Source organism: Sus scrofa, chromosome 1 (genome assembly GCF_000003025.6).
Source record: "Sus scrofa isolate TJ Tabasco breed Duroc chromosome 1, Sscrofa11.1, whole genome shotgun sequence".
Classification (NCBI taxonomy): domain Eukaryota; kingdom Metazoa; phylum Chordata; class Mammalia; order Artiodactyla; family Suidae; genus Sus; species Sus scrofa.
Window position 1 is genome coordinate 204,681,755 of NC_010443.5, and position 17,375 is coordinate 204,699,129.

Here is a 17,375-nt window from a genome sequence, read left to right on the forward strand (position 1 = left end):
ACTTCCACAACTATAAATTTCTAGTAGGCAAGCATCCCCAAATGCACATTCTTTATTATAAACCAATACACTGACTTGAAAGAATCATCTGAAAGATAATCCCAAATCGTTTTTTGTCACCTCATTAAAAACTGAAGTCTTTCACACCATTTTAACAATAATAACTTTGCACATAGTAGGATTTTTATATTTAAGGCCCTTTTCATGCTTAGTCTATGATAGAATCCTTGCAGTGTTTTCAGCATAAAAATGTTAACAGCAACACAACAGACAACCGTCATGGTGTTTTTTTCCCCATCAATGAACACAACACAAATGAGCATTTATCACACACAAGAACAGGGGTAGACGCTAAGGAGGTGAGAATCTGCATGGATCCTGACCTTAAGGAGCAGAGTTGCTAATCCTGGTGAGAGAGGTAAAATGCATGCATAAATGTCATTGGGCTATTAGGGAGAATTTACTTGAAAACAGACAGAACTGTACAAACAGATGATGCTGCTCAACCATTTCTCTGCTCTCACCCATCTCCCTTGTGAAGTGATTTTTGTGACCTATACCAGGAAGTTTTCATGTTCACTACTCTCCCATTTGGCTACCAAGCTTCCTCCCAATGTAGCCGAAACTCATACAAAAGCAGCACAAAAGGGACTTCCCTTTTCTGGCTCTTAATACAAGCAACAACTCATAGTTGAACTCTTTTCCTTTAGACAAACGCACAGATAATGGTGATTCATCATTTTATGTCTATTTGGAAAATAAAGTTACACTTTAAAAGTTTTATATCCCATAAGCCAAATGAAGTTCTCAGATAGAGAGACATAACCTCCAAAGAAATTGTTTCATAAACTTACTAGGAGGCTGAATTAGCTTCTAGTATTCAGGAAGCTTTGATCTTTCTTTTTCCCTCGTGTTTTCTTATTCAATTCTGACTCTTTGTATTGGTCAGTAATTTCTCTTTCAGCTTAAATGATTCTACCTACTCAATTACTTATGACCTCAGTAGGTTTGAGGAAATTCGGCAGCGTGCACTTTTCATTATGATGTAAATCAATGTAATACTATGTAGTAGTAATGTTCCCGATGCCCCTCCAATCTTTGCCAAGTAACAAAAATTGTTTTTAGTGGCACTGCTTTGACAACTTCATTTTGTTGAAAATTAGTTCACAGTATTCAATTTCCTTTATAGTATAAATTATGTCATGATTTGACTTGCTCACAAAGTTTGCATACAGTATCCACATAGGTGCACTTACCAGGACTTTGCATAAACCAAATGCAAAATGAGTTTATATATTTCAAATTTTAAATAACATCAAGGGGGACAAAATTAAAATATAAGATACTGTTCATTCAAGAAGTTATAAAATCTAGGTGGTAATGTGTGTGTCCATGGTAGATCACAAAAAAAAAGCCTTGAGCAAACAATAAAGTTTAAAAGGTAGTCTATGAAGTTTCAGAGTTACATATACATATACTATATTATATAGAGATATGAAGCATTTGAAAAATTAATTATTGTACCTTTGGGAAACTTCAATACAATTCCTATCCATGCTAGGGCATAAGATTTTAAAAGGAGGTGAATGTCCTTCCTAGAGAAGGTGGAAATGACAAAAGCAGTAAGAGGTGGCCTATGAGTGGCTACTGAGAAAGCGAATTTTCTCAGTGCCTGGAAGAGAAGTTTATGAGGTAAATACACTGAAATACCATCTTGAGAGAGGGCTGCAAGAAATCGGTATAGAGGAGGACTATTTGATTTGAAGGTATTCTAAGGCATTATTTTCTGTGAGCCTTCCATTATGTGATTGGATGAGAAATTCACTGGCTTTTTGTGCATACAGCATCCTCTAATTTCAAGGATTTCTGAGGACAAGGCTATTACCATGATGAGCCACATTTACTTTTTAAATTTTTATTTTTTTGCTTTTTAGAGCCACATTTGTGGCATATGGAAGTTCCCAGGCTAGGGGTCAAATAGGAGCTGCAGCTGCCGGCCTAGACCACAGCTACTGCAACATGGGATCTGAGCCGTGTCTGTGATCTGCACCACAGCTCATGGTAATGCCGGATCTCCAACCCACTGAGCGAGGCCAGGGATCAAACCCACATCCTCATGGATACTTGTCAGATTCCTTTCTGCTGCACCACAACAGGAACTCTATAAAGAGCTACACTTAGAATTTACCCACCCAATTCTCACACCAAGTACAAATAACATCATAGCCTGCTTTGAAAGTAGGGAGGGATCTACTTCTTGACATCTCCAGTCAACCATACTACTTGTTTTCCTTGGAGAGCTCATTTTCTAGACTTTTGTTTTTTGTTTCAAAACCACCACCAGAGAAACAAACTTTCATAAAATAAATATGACAAACACTTTGAAGTAAAAATATCCACAAAGGCCAGGATTGGAAGATGGTGGAATTTCCACTGACCCCCTAAAACAGTTTGGACTTTACGTGTAAATCTCCTTTTTTCCTTCATTCATTTATATTAGCATTTCACATTTAGACTCACTGGCAAAACATCAGTTATTTTCATGTGAATCCTCCACAAACTGCCCCAAACAAACTTGAATGCTCGAGTGAAATATTTGAAGGCTGCCAGACACAGAAAAACTTAGAAAGTTGCTCCATACAGTCTGTCCAACACCCTATCCCTCTGCTTCCCTTCCTGTTAACAGATACGAGAAAATACCATCCAAACCTCTTCAGATTTGCTAAATCCAAACCACCAACACACATCAGAATTAGTAACTGAACTTCTGTGTTTCTAAGAATAAATAAAAGAGACACTGTACCGGGTCTTCAGTTTTGTGACTATTCAAGAGGTCAGACAGGAAATCTTCATGAAGGCTCTCTCTTCGAATCAGTGTAAATTCCCGCAGGAAAACAGCCCCTTGGCTTTGGTCTCCACATACCTAGAGAGATAAGATAGCTGAATTAAACCTTCAAACAGAGCCTGGAGGGATAGAGCACTGAGAATTGACGTCTTGGAGTTGTAGAGACCTCTTGGATTAATTTCAAGTCCGATCAGAGCAATCAAAAACAATGCACACATATACATATTAATGTGAGACCACTATAACATTCCAGCATGTGGCTTGTTGGACAGATGCCAGGAAAGTCCCCTGCTAGGTTGGCACATCTTAATTGACTGGTGTACAATGTCGAAATTCAGTGATTATAAGCTATCACTGAGGCCAGGTCCAGCGTGGTCTGGCTCCTAGACTTACTCCAATGGGCTCTCCATATGTCTGCATCACACAGGGGTCTTGGACCCACAGAGATCTATCCCTAGTCCTACGGATCTGAGCACCTAGGCAGATCCTGACATCCTGTCAAATATCTACTAGATAAGGGGGAGCTGGCCTGCACCCATGACTGACTTCCTGAGTTATTCCAGGGCTTTAGAACCATATGAACTTTAGCTCTTCTGGAGGGAGGTATTGAAGAATTTTTATCTTGAGCTTATCACATACCAGGTTCTTTACACATGTTATCTTGCACCAACCCCAGGAAGTGTCTGCTATTAGCCACGCTTTACAAATTAGGAATTGGAGGCAAAAGGGTTTCAAGAATTTACCAAATTAGAAAGTGTTGAAATTCATGCTCAAGTACAGGTCTGAGTCTAAAACCACTTCCTTTTCACTATCACATTTTTCTACTGAGCTACTCAAACCTCTTCTGGTGAGGGACAAATTATTAAGTAACTCTTAAAAATTCAAGCAACAATCTATTCACCCAGGCCTCCTAAAACCTTCCTCTCCATGCCTCAGTTTACTTATTCTAGAACAAGAAGGATATTAGTATTACTGGATTGCTGAGGAGATTGGAGATAATATATGTTAAGTACTTGGTACAGTGACTTGCACATAATAAGTATTCAATACATAACAGCCATTATTATAATCAAAAGCAATATTCTGCTCATAAAACAAGTAAAAACCTAAGCTTTTAACATACATGAAATTCTTTCACCATGTTTATAATATCTATAATGGATATCACAATGGGTAGTATATTATCTCCATATTATTTTCAACATGGACTTTCTCAGGTCAAGGATTGAATCTGAGCTGCAGCTTTGACCATGCCACAGATGCTGCAATGCCAGACCCTTTAACCCACTGCACCAGGCTGGGGATCAAACCTGTGCCTCTGCAGTGATCAGAGCCGGTGTAGTCAGATCCTTAACCCACTGTGACACAGTGGAAACTACAATTTACAATTTTTGTCTTCTTCTTGGATTATTTTACTATTATATAGAGTCATTATTTGTTTCTTGTGAAAGTCTTTATTTTAAAGTCTCTATCATCTGATATGAGCATTGCCACTCTGGCTTTATCTTGATTTCCATTTAGGTAGAATAGCTTTTTCCATCCCCTCACTTTCAGTCTCATATACAGGCTCTAGATCTGAAGTGGGTAAGCAGCATATATATGGATCATGTTTTTGTATTCATTCAGCCAATCTAGGTCTTTTGGTTGAGGATTTAGTCCATTTATATTTAAGGTAATTATGGATATGTCTGTCCTATTGTCATTTTGTTAATTGTTTTGGATTATTTTGAGGTCTTTTTTCCCCTTTCTTCTTTTGTTATCTTTTCTTCTGATTTGATGATTGTCTTTAGTATTGTTTGGATTCTTTGTTCTTTTTGTTTGTATATCTACTATACATTTTTTGCAGGTACCATGAGATATTTGTACAGCAATCTCTCTCTCTCTCTCCAAGTACATAGATATAGATATATAGATAGATGTGCTATAAGTTACTCATTTCTTAATTTCAAATTCATTTTATAAATGATGCTTTTGTATTCTCCTCCCCTCACAATTACTGTTTTTAATATTATTTTTACCTCACAATGACTGTTTTTAATATTATCTTTACATCCAAATGTTTTGTGTATCCCTTAACTGCTTATTGTGTATACCAAAGATTTTAGAACTGTTGTCTTTTAACCTCCCTGCTAGCATGATGTATGAGTGATATCCTACTTTTATTGTGTGTTTGCCTTTACCAGTGAGCTTTTCTATTTCATCTATTTTTCTTTTCTGCCTGGAGAAGTTCTTTAGCTTAGCATTTGTAGAAAAACTGGTTTGGTAGTGCTGAATTATTTTAGCTTTTGCTTATCTGTAAAGCTTTTTATTTCTCCATCAAATCTGAAGGAGAGCCTTGCTATGTAGAGTACTTTTGGTTATATGTTTTTCTCTTTTATCACTTTAAATATATTGTGCCATATAGTGGCCACATGGTTTCTACTGAAAAAACAGCTGATAGCTTATGGGAGTTCCTTTGTATGTTATTTGTGGCTTTTTCCTTGTTGTCTTTAATATTCTTTTTTTATATTTCATTTTTGTCATTTTGATAACAATGTGTATTGGTGCATTCCTCTGGAAGTTATTCTTTTAAATTAAATATACGTATTTCCTTTCCCAGATTAGGGAAGTTTTCAGCTACTATCTCTTCAAATATTTTCTCAGGCCCTTTTTCTTTCTCTTTTCCTTCTGGGACCCCAATAAAGTAAGTATTAGTGTGTCTGATCTTGTCCCAGAAGTCTCTTAAACTGTCCTCATTTCTTTTCATTCTTTTCTCTTTTTTTTCCCTTTTTGACAGCAGTGATATCCACTGCTGTGTATTCCAGATCACTGATCTGTTCTACCAAATTTAATCTACTATTGATTCCTTCTAGTGAATTTTTCAATGGGTTAAAAGATCTGGCATTACAGCATCTATGGCATGGGTCAAAGCTGCAGCTCAGATTCAATCCCTGTCCTGAAAACTTCTACATGCCATGGGTACAGCCATTAAAAAATTTGTAAATGTATTTGCACACAACACAGGAGCACCTTAATATATAAGGCAAATGTTAAACATAAAAGGAGAAATTGACAGTAACATAGTAAGAGTGGGGATCTTTAATACCCTCACTTATAGAAATAGATATGTCACTCAGATAGAAAAACAATAAAAAAAAACAGGCCGTGAATGATGCATTACACCAGATGGATTTAATTGATGTTTATAGAGCATTCCATGCCAAAGCAGCAGAATACACATTCTTCTCAAGTGCATATGGAACAATCTCCAGGACAGATCACATGCTAGGCTACAAAACAAGCCCTGGTAAATTTAAGAAAATTGAAATCATATCAAACCTAACAATATGATAAGGCTAGAAATCAACAACAACAATGAAAAATAAAAAACAATGAAAAATATACAAAAATATGGAGGCTAAAAAATGTACTACTAAACATCCAATGGATCACTGAATAAATCAAAGAGGGAATTAAAAAATACCTAGAGCAAATGAAAATGAAAACACAATGATCCAAAACCTATGGAAAACAGTGAAAGCATTTCTAAGAGGGAAGTTTATAGCAGTAGAAGCTTAACTTGGGAATAAGAAAAATCTCAAATAACCTAAACTTATGCCTAAAGCAAGTAGAGAAATAAGAATAAACAAAACCCAAAGCTAGTAGAAGGAAATAAATTATAAGGAATAGAGAAGAAACAAATGAAATAGAGATTTAAAAAAATAATAGAAAAGACCAATGAAACTAAAAGCTGGTTCTTTGAAAAGATCAACAGAATTGATAAACCTTCTAGGCAGACTCATGAGAAAAGAATACAGAGGGCCCTAACCACTAAACTCAGAAACGAAAAAGGAGAAGTTACAACCTGCACCACAGATATACAAAAGAATATAAGACTACTATGAGAAACTATATAGAAATAAAATGGATAGCCCAGAAGAACCTAGAAGAAGTGGAAAAATTCTTCGAAAGGTACAATCTCCCAAGACTGAATCAGGAAAAAACAGAAAATAGGAACAGACTAGTTACCAACACTGAAATTGAGCTGTTAATCTAAAAACTTCCAATAAACAAATGTCCAGGACCAGATGGCTCCACAGATGGATTCTACCAAACATTTAGAGAAGGATTAACAATGCTCTTTCAAAAACTAGTCCAAAAAATTGCAGATTAAGGAACACTTCTGAATTCATTCTTTGAGGCCAGAATCACCCTGGTACCCAAATCTGCCAAAGATATCACAAAGAAGAAAACTTCAGGCCAATAACACTGATGAACATTGATGCACAAATCCTCAACAAGATACTAGTAACTCAAATGGAAAATACATTAAAAGAATCACACTATGATCAAGTGGGATTTACCTCAAGGTTGCAAGAGTTTTTCAATATCTATAAATCAATCAAAGTGATTCACCACAATAACAAGTTGAAGAATAAAAGTCATATGATCATATTAATAGATGCAGAAAAAGCTTTTGATATCTTATATTTACAATGGATAAGCAATGAGGTCCTACAATATAGCACAGGGAACCATATATAATCTCTTGGGGTAGTATATGATGGAAGATAATATGTGAAAAATAATGTATGCATATTTATGACTAGTCCACTTTGCTGCACAGCGGAAATTGGCACATTTTAAATCAACTATACTTTAATAAAAAATTAAAAATTCTCTTCTCAGAGAATGCTTTTATCTTCAGTCTCATGCAATAATACTACACATTAATCATACATTTCACATAGCAAGAGCTGTATAACTACTATATCTGAGTTGTTGTTTAACCTATACTAGGCATTTATTGGTAACATTCATGGTTTTGGAGGAAACTAGTTTGTATGAAGACACTTAAACCAATTTTATAGAAATAAAATCTTTATCATCTCAATAGATACATATATAATTTTTGATAAAATTCAACATTTATTTATGATAAAACTCCAAAAAAAGGGGTACAAAGGGAACCTACTTCAATGTAATAAAAGTCACACATGATAAACTCTCAGTTAACATTATACTCAATGGTGTAAAATTGAAAGAATTTCCTTCAAGATCAGGAACAAGATAAGGATGTCCACTATCACCACTTTTATGCAACATAGTTTTGGAAGACCTAGCCACAGCATTGAGAGAAGAGAAAGAAATTGGAAAAAAAAAAGAAGTAAAACTGTAACTGTTTGCAGATGATATGATACTGTACATAAAAAATCCTATATATGCTACCTGAAACTTACTAGATTTCATCAATGAATTCAGTAAAGTTGCAAGATACAAAATTAATGCACATAAATCTGTTGCATTTCTATATACCAACAATGAAAGGTCAGAAAGAGAAATTAAGGAAACAATCCCATGTACCACTACATGAAAAAGAATAAAATACCTAGGAATAAACCTACCTAAGGAGGCAGAAGACGTATGCTCTGAAAACTATAAGATACAGGTGAAAGAAATTAAAAAATGACACAAACAGATGGACAGATAAACATGTTCTTGGACTGGAAGAGTCAATATTGTCAAAATGACTATACTACCCAAAGTAATCTACAGATTCAATGCAATTCCTATCCAAATACCAAAACCAAAAATAGTGTTACCATTATCATCCAGCAATCCCACTCTGAGGCATAAAACTGGAGAAAACTAACTCAAAAATATATATGTACCACAATGTTCAAAATAGCACTATTTATAATAATCAAGTTAGGGAAGCTACCTATGTGTCCATCAACTTATAAATGGATAAAGAAGACATGATATGTATATGTATATATGAATATTACTCAGCCATAAAAAGAATAAAATATTGCTGTTTGCTATAACATGGATGCACCTAGATATTACTACATTGAGTGAAGTAAGTATGAGAAAGATAAATATATAATTTATATGTGGAATCTACAAAATGATTATTATAAATGAACTTATTTACAAAACAAAAATAAACTCACAGACATAGAAATCAAACTTATGGTTACCAGCAGGGATGGTGGAGGGTGGGTGGGGAGTAAATTAGGAGTTTGAGATTAATAGATATGTGCTATTATTCACAAAAGAGATAAACAACAAAGACCTATCTTATAGCACAAGGAACTATATCCAATGTCTTGTAATAACCTATAATAGAAAAGAATCTGAAAAATATATATATTCTGTACATATTTTGTATATATTTATATATACAGTTATACGTATTCTATATAAATATATATATTCTCTGTATATATTTATACATACAGTTATATATATATAAATATAATTGAATTAATTTGCTATGCACCTGAAACTAACACAACATTGTAAATTAAGTATACCTTAAATTTTAAATGGTTAAAAAAAGTCTATAAATCAGACCATATAAAAGTTCCAAAAGTTTCAATAAATGTTAAAAGATTGAAAAAAAGTCTATTTCTTATGGTCATACCTGGTTTCCTGATGTTCCCTTGCAGTAATAAGGTAGTTAGCATATCACAACAATGCATCAAACCTGCAGTAATAAGGTGGTTAGCATATCATAACAATGCATCAAACCTGGCACCCCATGGCACTCATGGTTTAGAAATGCCAGTTTCACAGATGGAAAAACATAAATGTGGGAAGTAGAAGAATTTCATAAATGGCCAATGGCTATGTTAGGATAGTGTGTCTTAAAAACTCAGTTCTCTGCTGGATTCAAACTGGGCTAGTCGCCCACCAGAATAAGGCAAGAAAGAGGTAATCATCATTGAGATACTTACTGGTTTCTATCATCTTTCTAGACTTGTAAGGGTTGCTCCTAAGGAATTATAGAGATTTCCATGTACTGGAATTTGTACTGTATGATGAAGATTGCTTCTCCAATTGCAGTCTGATTTCCTGCTTCAAACAGTGACTCCTCTTTCTGTATACTGGCACACCACTATACTCCTTAGAGGACCCAGGAATGTAGAAATACCAGCTTCCAAAATAGAATCTCATTAGATCCAGGAAGGTATGGGAACAATTTATTGTTGTGGTATATGTTCTCCCTAATGGGGCTGAGTGAACAACCATCTAGAAATTTTAGGGAGGACACAGGGAAATACAGGAAAACAAGGGAGATATCAAATAACTCTATTATCTACCCCATTATAGGGGAAAAGGAGGTAAAGGTAGTTGAAAACAAGAGTCAATGAATAAGAAGAAAAGGTTTTTGCTTTGTTTTTTTGCTTTGTTTTTGCTTTGTTTTTTTTTTTTTTTGCTTTTGTCTTCGGCCTTGGGATACAGTCAGAAATTCAAACCACATCTATGATAACTTTTGTCTTCTACTTCATGCTTCCTCCCATCACAACATGATGCCAAGCATTTCCCTGCCTAACCTGCCATTCAGTGGATCCAGAGAATACTGGTTAGTACTTGTCTTTCTTACCATGCACATGTTTGTTGTAAGAAAAGATAAAAATTTCCGCCCTACCCCAGAACTTTCTTAAGTCTTCTCTATGAGTTATGACTAGAATCTGGAAAGTTAAAATACAGAGCAAATGGGAGTTCCCATTGTGGCAGGAAAAAGAAATCTGACTAGAATCCATGAGGATGCGGTTCGATGTCTAGCTTCACTCAGTGGGTTGGGGATCCAGTGTTGCCATGTGCTGTGGTGTAAGTCTCAGATACAGCTCAGCTTGGATACTGCATTGCTGTGGCTGTGGCATAGGCTGTCAGCTGCAGCTCCAATTAGACCCTTAGCCTGGGAACTTCCAAATGCTACAGTGCGGCCCTAAAAGGCAAAAGGCAAAATCAAAACAAAACAAAACACAAAGAAACCAAAAAACAGAGCAATGGATTAACATTTTGGAACCTCTAACATCATTAAGGAAGAGTCATCATTTCTATAAAAAATGTTTTTTTTAGGGCCACACCCACAGCCTATGGAAGTTCGCAGGCTAAGGCTTGAATCAGAGCTGCAGCTGCCAGCCTATGCCACAGCCACAGCAGTGCCAAATCTGAGCCACATCTGTGATCTACACTGCTTATATAGTTCACAGTATGACAGATCCTTAACCCCCTGAGCAGGGCCAGGGATTGAACCCTTGTCCTCATGGATACTAGTAGGGTTCATTACCACTGAACCACAATGAGAACTCCTTCTATAGAAACTGTAATGTTGATGACAGGAATGGATTGAGGTCAGAGCTTTTAAGCAGCTATAGTGTTCCTTCAACTCACTTCCAGAATGGGAAAAGGAGGTAAAGAAATAAAAGTTTAAACATACAAACATGCCCTCACAATATTATTTTATTGTTCTTCTTTCTTCATTTAGTTTTTCTGTGAAAACTGAAATGTAGCCAAGCTTGTGTCCCATGGGTAGAATTTAGGTTTCAGTATTACTTATAAAGTACATCACTGAAAACCACAACATTTTTTTCCTATTAAAAAAAAAGGATATTTATGCCCATGTTTTTGTTCATAGTTTACTAAGAATTAAGACAGTGAAGCTGTAAATTCTGATCCATTAAATATTAATTTAAATAATTTAAGTAACTTCCCACTGTGTTATCTGAATACACACCTATATTTAAATACCAGTGGTCAATGAAATGCTTAGGTCATGGCTATGAGTTCTTGGCACAAGGAAGACACTTAAATGTTTATTGAATAAATAACTGAATAAAAAGTTTTCTTGGAGCCAAAAACTCTCTACCTCCAGTTCTAAGAATTGCTGCCATGTATTAGGGGGAAATGCTATGAATTCACATGGACTCAAGGATCTGCCATCCAATATTATTACCATTGGATCCCCCAAACCAAAGTTACTCAGGGGCCAAGAGAAGGAAGACAAACTCTGTCCCCAATGTTAAATTATGACTAACTTCTGGTTTGAAGGAAATTAAGCCAAAGGACGAATAGCCTATCATTAGCCTTTAAAATATTGATGTATTTGTCTTAGGCCAAAAATTAAAATAGGCCCAGATGGAATTTGGGGATTAAATCAACTAAGAAGTAGATTCAAAATAAAAATAAATATAGGTTTTTGCAATTTTATTAAAGATCCTGACATTTGGCAACAAACTGAATTTGCCTGATACTAGTAAATTCCACTTGGCAAAAATCAAGGGTCCCTGATTTTTGGAAGTAAATTAAGTATTTGACAGCCTCTTCCTAGCAGGTCTATTCTCATGGACTCAAATGCTATGGAAAACAATCCAATCTACTCTCACTGGCCCCCCTTCTATTAATCCCAACAACCTCATTTCTGATGGGAGAATGATGGGAATATTATATAATATGGTAAGATGGGGAAATGAGTGAAGAGTAATTCAATTGTAAAGGATAGGAAAATATCATGAGCATAAAATGTCACTTAAAAAAATCCTCATTAAAATGTGGAAGGAGAAGTATGTCAGAGGTTTATGAGAATATATGGCAAAATATTTAGAAATGTCTCCAAACTCACAGTTACCCATCAGAAGGGGCTCAGTCAGCTTACTGTGCTTGCAAATCAGCACAGATTCTGTCTGCACACATTCACAAATTTGTAGAGAGAGGAGAGAGACAGTATTGCTGCATAAGCCACTTTCATTGTTGAAAGGGCCCACTTAGAAAATCATCTGTATATATAGTTCCCAGGCTAGGGGTCAAATTGGAGCTATAGCTGCTGGCCTGTGCCACAGCCACAGCAATGTCAGATCCAAGCCTGTCTGCGACCTACACCACAGCTCACAGCAACACTGGATCCTTAACCCATTGAGTGAGGCCCAGGATGGAACCCGCAACCTCACGGTTCCTAGTTGGATTCATTTCTGCTGCGTCACAACAGGAACTCCTCCTCAAAACATTCTTATAACCATATTTAAGCCACTGACATTTCTATACCTGGTATTTGGAGCTTAAAATTATGTTAGAATTTCACTTATTCTTCTACCAACTTACATTACTATTTCTAAGGACTGTAATGATAACTGCTAAAAGGTTAGAGCAGAAAGAAGTGAGATGGGACATGCTGGTCCAAAATGTTCAGCTGGGCCTCATAATTCTTGGTACAGATGTTCCTACTTAGCTCAGGTCTGATTTAGAGAAACAGCTATAATCCAGTTTGAGGTAAGGTGACCAGATGTAGTTGAATTTAAAGATCTGTCCCAGAATGTCAATGAAAAGAAACTCTACGACCCTAGCAAAACCTTAACAGGAGAGGGAAAAAGTTATGCTTAAAAAATAATCTACTTTATCTTTAAGGCAGATATATATTCACCTTGACAAGGATTCTTTTTTTTTTTTTTTAAAGAACAAAAAATAAAGTCAAACAAACAATGTAGGGAAGTTTACCCTCCCAGTACTAGAGGGTAAAGAAAAAGCAACAAAGGAATTCCATTAGAGGGTATGCACTGTGCATAACATAGCTTGATCTATAGCTGAGCAGTGGCATATCCATAGCTGTCAGAAACATGGGTACTGAAATGAAAGCGCTAAGAAGAACTTTAAAGACCACTGTCACCAAGCTTATCGCTTCAGATGAGGAACATAAATCACTTTCCTAAGTAGAGGGAAGAGAAAATATGTGGGTTTTGAGACGTCTCCCTTGGCCTATGTAAGAGGGCAAAATAGCCAAATAACTCAAGAAAGTAGCAACTAGCCCCAAATTTAAAACCAATTCTCTTCTTCATTTTTTTCAAACATTTAAAGACACATTATACTTCATCCCTATCACAAGCAAAACAGAGTACAGTTTCCAGAATTGGAAAGATACTAGGTTTAGGAACATAGAGCAGTATTTCAGAACTACACTTAGGAGTTCCCGTCGTGGCGCAGCGGCTAACGAATCCGACTAGGAACCATGAGGTTGCGGGTTCGGTCCCTGCCCTTGCTCAGTGGGTTAACGATCCGGCGTTGCCGTGAGCTGTGGTGTAGGTTGCAGACGCGGCTCGGATCCCGCGTTGCTGTGGCTCTGGCGTAGGCCGGTGGCTACAGCTCCGATTGGACCCCTAGCCTGGGAACCTCCATATGCCGCGGAAGCGGCCCAAGAAATAACAAATAGACAAAAAAAAAAAAAAAAAAAAAAAACCTACACTTAGACAGTGAAAAAATACAGGAAGCAAAAAAGGTAGAATCCTCTGTGCTCTACTCCTAGGTAGATGGGCACTTTATTATCACACCCTCTAATTACAAAGACTAACAGGTATGGCCTTCAAATTGTGCATGTGTGTGTTTTAAATCTTCTATGCAAAATGAAACACTCACTCATGCCCAGAATTACTGGAGAAAGTTGAGCAGCTAGAGAAGAATTTTATGAAAAAAGGGGATGAATATAAAGAAGTCCATGTAGGAATCAACTTTTCTCATTGTTTACCTGGCAAATGTTTGTATAGATCAACGTTACTACCTAGGCTTTTCTAAAGTGAGTTGCTTACCTAAGAGGAGTTGGGTACCACTCATGTTTTGAATCAAGATGAAGATATTGATTAATGAAGATATTAATTAGGGCAGGAGCATCTTTCTTTCCCCTGCTTATTTTACTTTAGCTCCTTTGGGGCTTTGGGGACATAGAGATGGGCCATCCAAGCCCCTTGCTGAGGAGCTTAATTGACAGATGGCCCTAGATGCTGTCCTCTGAATTCATCTCCTTGTCGCTCACTGGTGCTCCCAGCCAACAAATGAGCATGGTAGAGATACCAAAGTAAGTTCATTCCAGGGAGAAGCAGAGCTCCTCTGATGGATGACTTCTGCACAAAGAATCCCCACTCTTTCACCAAATCTTTCTTAGCATTGCACTGTGGTCTGAGACTCTTCCTATCCAACCTGTGTGTCTTCTCTCTCCTTCACTGGGGACTGTCCCAGTTACAGTCAAATGGCTTTTTTGCCCTTCTCTGCCTCCTTCACATTTTTTTTTTGCCAACAAATCCCTTGCTTCCTCATATTGTGTTGGCACCTGCTTCTAGACCTAATCTAACACAACTTCTCTTTTTTTGATCCAAGTATTATTGGACTAGACCCACTATTTCCAATTCTCTACCCCTAGCTTTGTCAAAAAAGCTACCCAGTTTCCATGATGCCCAAGAAATGGTGGGAACACGTCTCTCTGCCCTTTTGGCACTGAAGACTCAGCTAATTCTCCACAGAACTGAGAAATAATGATCAGAAATGATGGATGAGAGGCAGCTCTGATTCTTATCTATGATCCTTACCCACATTGTCTTGACCTGGCTCCACGTTCACCCTTTTTCTAGCATTCTTCTTCATCCTAGCACTAAAATGCAGGTGTACATCAGATACACACACTTGGCTCAGTGATTTAATTACTTACAAACAGATCAAGGTGATAAGTTAAATTTACTTTGTAGGCAAGTTAGCCTTTATTGTTTCACAAACCCTACAAGTTTCTCTTATTCCTGGGTAGAAGTCTCACCAACATGTACCAAAATGCCAGAGAAAAAATAGGATAGCTTGGACACATGCAAATTTATTCCCTTTTATAAAAATTCAAAGCACAATTCTCTGGGTCGTGCTTATTTAATAGTATCTATAGCATAATGCAGATACATAAGAGTCCACCACACCCTCTCCCTGCCGCGCACACATACCCCATGGCCCAGTCTCTAAAAAATGTAAACACAAAAATTTGGGAGAAATGTATATCAGTATTTATATTGTATATGTAACTGAAAGAATTTCAAATATTTACTCAGTATCTCAAGAAAATACTCTGGAAGTGGGGAAGTTTATACTTAATGCATAACAGGCATTCTTAAATGTTCACTCTTTCCCCCTCACACATTTCTGTCATTCTCAGTGTACTTCACACAGAGGGCAGCTGGCTCCTCAAGACTTTCTTGTCTCTCAACTCCAAAGTAATTTTTGAAATTCAGTCCATGTATTTCTTGTGTAAAGAAAACTGCAATTCTGAATATATGTGCATATTATAACTTTGTCATTCTTTTGTATTGATAACTGTTCCTATTAAAGAAACATGATCTTCATGAGGAAATGAAAGTACTTGGTAGGCATGTGTGTGTAATATGTATGTATGAATTGTGTATGTGTGTATAAGTGTTTGTGTGAGTTGCAGAAATCCCAAAGTACCCGAAATTGTGAGGCCTAGTCATGTCTGATAGATGATGGGTCTATCTGCATGAGGGATGGAGGAGCCTCTTGAGAGATTGTTTGTCCTAGCTTGGTCGAGTCCCAGAGCCTTGCATAGCAAAGAAATCAAGAGCAGAGTTCCCACTGTGGCTCAGTGGGCCAAGAACATAACATAGTATCTGTGAGGATGAGAGTTCAATCCCTGGCCTCACCCAGTGGGTTAAGGATCCAGCATTGCCGTGAGCTGCAGTGTAAGTCACAGACATGGTTGGGATTTGCCATTGCTATGGCTGTGGCATAGGCTGGCAGCTGCAGCTCTGATTCAACACCTAGCCCAGGACTTCCATATGTGGCAGAAAAAAGAAAAAAGAAATAAAGAGCATTTCTACAAGCAGCATAGTGAGTACCACTCAGATTTCACTTAGTGGAGGGAGTCTTTAAGCAAGAAACAAAAAGGTTTATCAGTGCTAAAAACTCCTTTAATAGATCGGGGAAGGCTGCTTTCCCATTTTACCAGGTAGACGCTCTGGCCCCTCAAGTCTTGGAGCATCTATTATATGGATCAGCAAGGACAGTGACTTTATCAGGGGAGACAAAAGCACCTTCAGAGGGGACAGGGAACAGGAAAAAAGGGGGTTGTGGCAGGAAGTGGATCAGGAATCAACATCACAGGCAGCCACATGGTGCTTCTATCCAACGTCCCAGGCACAGAGACCTTGGCAGTGGATGTCACCATAAGGCCTGGGACAGGAGAGGAAGGAAATGGTGGCTTCTCCATGGTAGTTAATGGTACTTATTTATAGGTACAACTCGGGAAGTTGCCCAAAGGGAAGAGGAGAAACGCTTGCAATGACCAGAAAGACTACAGTGAAAGGTAGGGAAAAAGTCAGTCATATTTGTCATGTAATCTACTGATATTCATGTGAATCCTTTGTAAATAATTGACTGTAATAGCCTTAGAGTCACCAGTTATACACACATACACACCTATGTGTGTGTGTGTACACATACATACACATACTACCCTGACTTTATTTTTGATCATAAATTATAAAAAATAATCTTTTACTGCTAGTTTTCAAAAGCCACATTTAGATTACACTGAAAGAAAAATTAATAAAAAGTGAACATTCAAATAATTTTTATTTTCTTTTAAATTCTATGGAAAATGAGCTCAGTGGAGCCAGGTCACGTTCAAGTAGGTCTAGTTCTTGAGGCTGGTGTCCATTTTGAATACTTCTCAAGTGACCACATGTAAAAATTATTGTTCTAAAATGACCCCAATGGAACCATGCCTCGTGGCCTTAATGTCCATGTGTAGTCTGCCCCCACACTGAATTGGGGTTGTCTTGCAACATGCCTTAACCCAAAGAATAGAGTGGAGGTGACACCACGGCAGTTCAGGGCCCAGGTATTAAAGCCTAACAGCTTCCACTTTCATGTTTTGGGGAAACCTGGGTCACCAAGTATGAAATCCAGGCATCTAGCTAAAGAGACTACATGAAACAACCAAGTG

At 37.1% G+C, this 17,375-nt stretch overlaps 1 protein-coding gene across 2 annotated transcripts in view; it reads right to left on the bottom strand.

Moving 5' to 3' along the window:
• Positions 1 to 17,375, bottom strand: part of ADAMTSL1 (ADAMTS like 1) — a 1,007,583-nt gene that overhangs the window by 745,101 nt on the left and 245,107 nt on the right. For both annotated transcript variants that reach the window (XM_021074260.1, XM_021074267.1), the window contains exon 2: positions 2,804 to 2,923. In XM_021074260.1, coding sequence (XP_020929919.1) covers positions 2,804 to 2,923 — 120 coding nt within the window. The remainder of the gene's footprint in view (positions 1 to 2,803; positions 2,924 to 17,375) is intronic.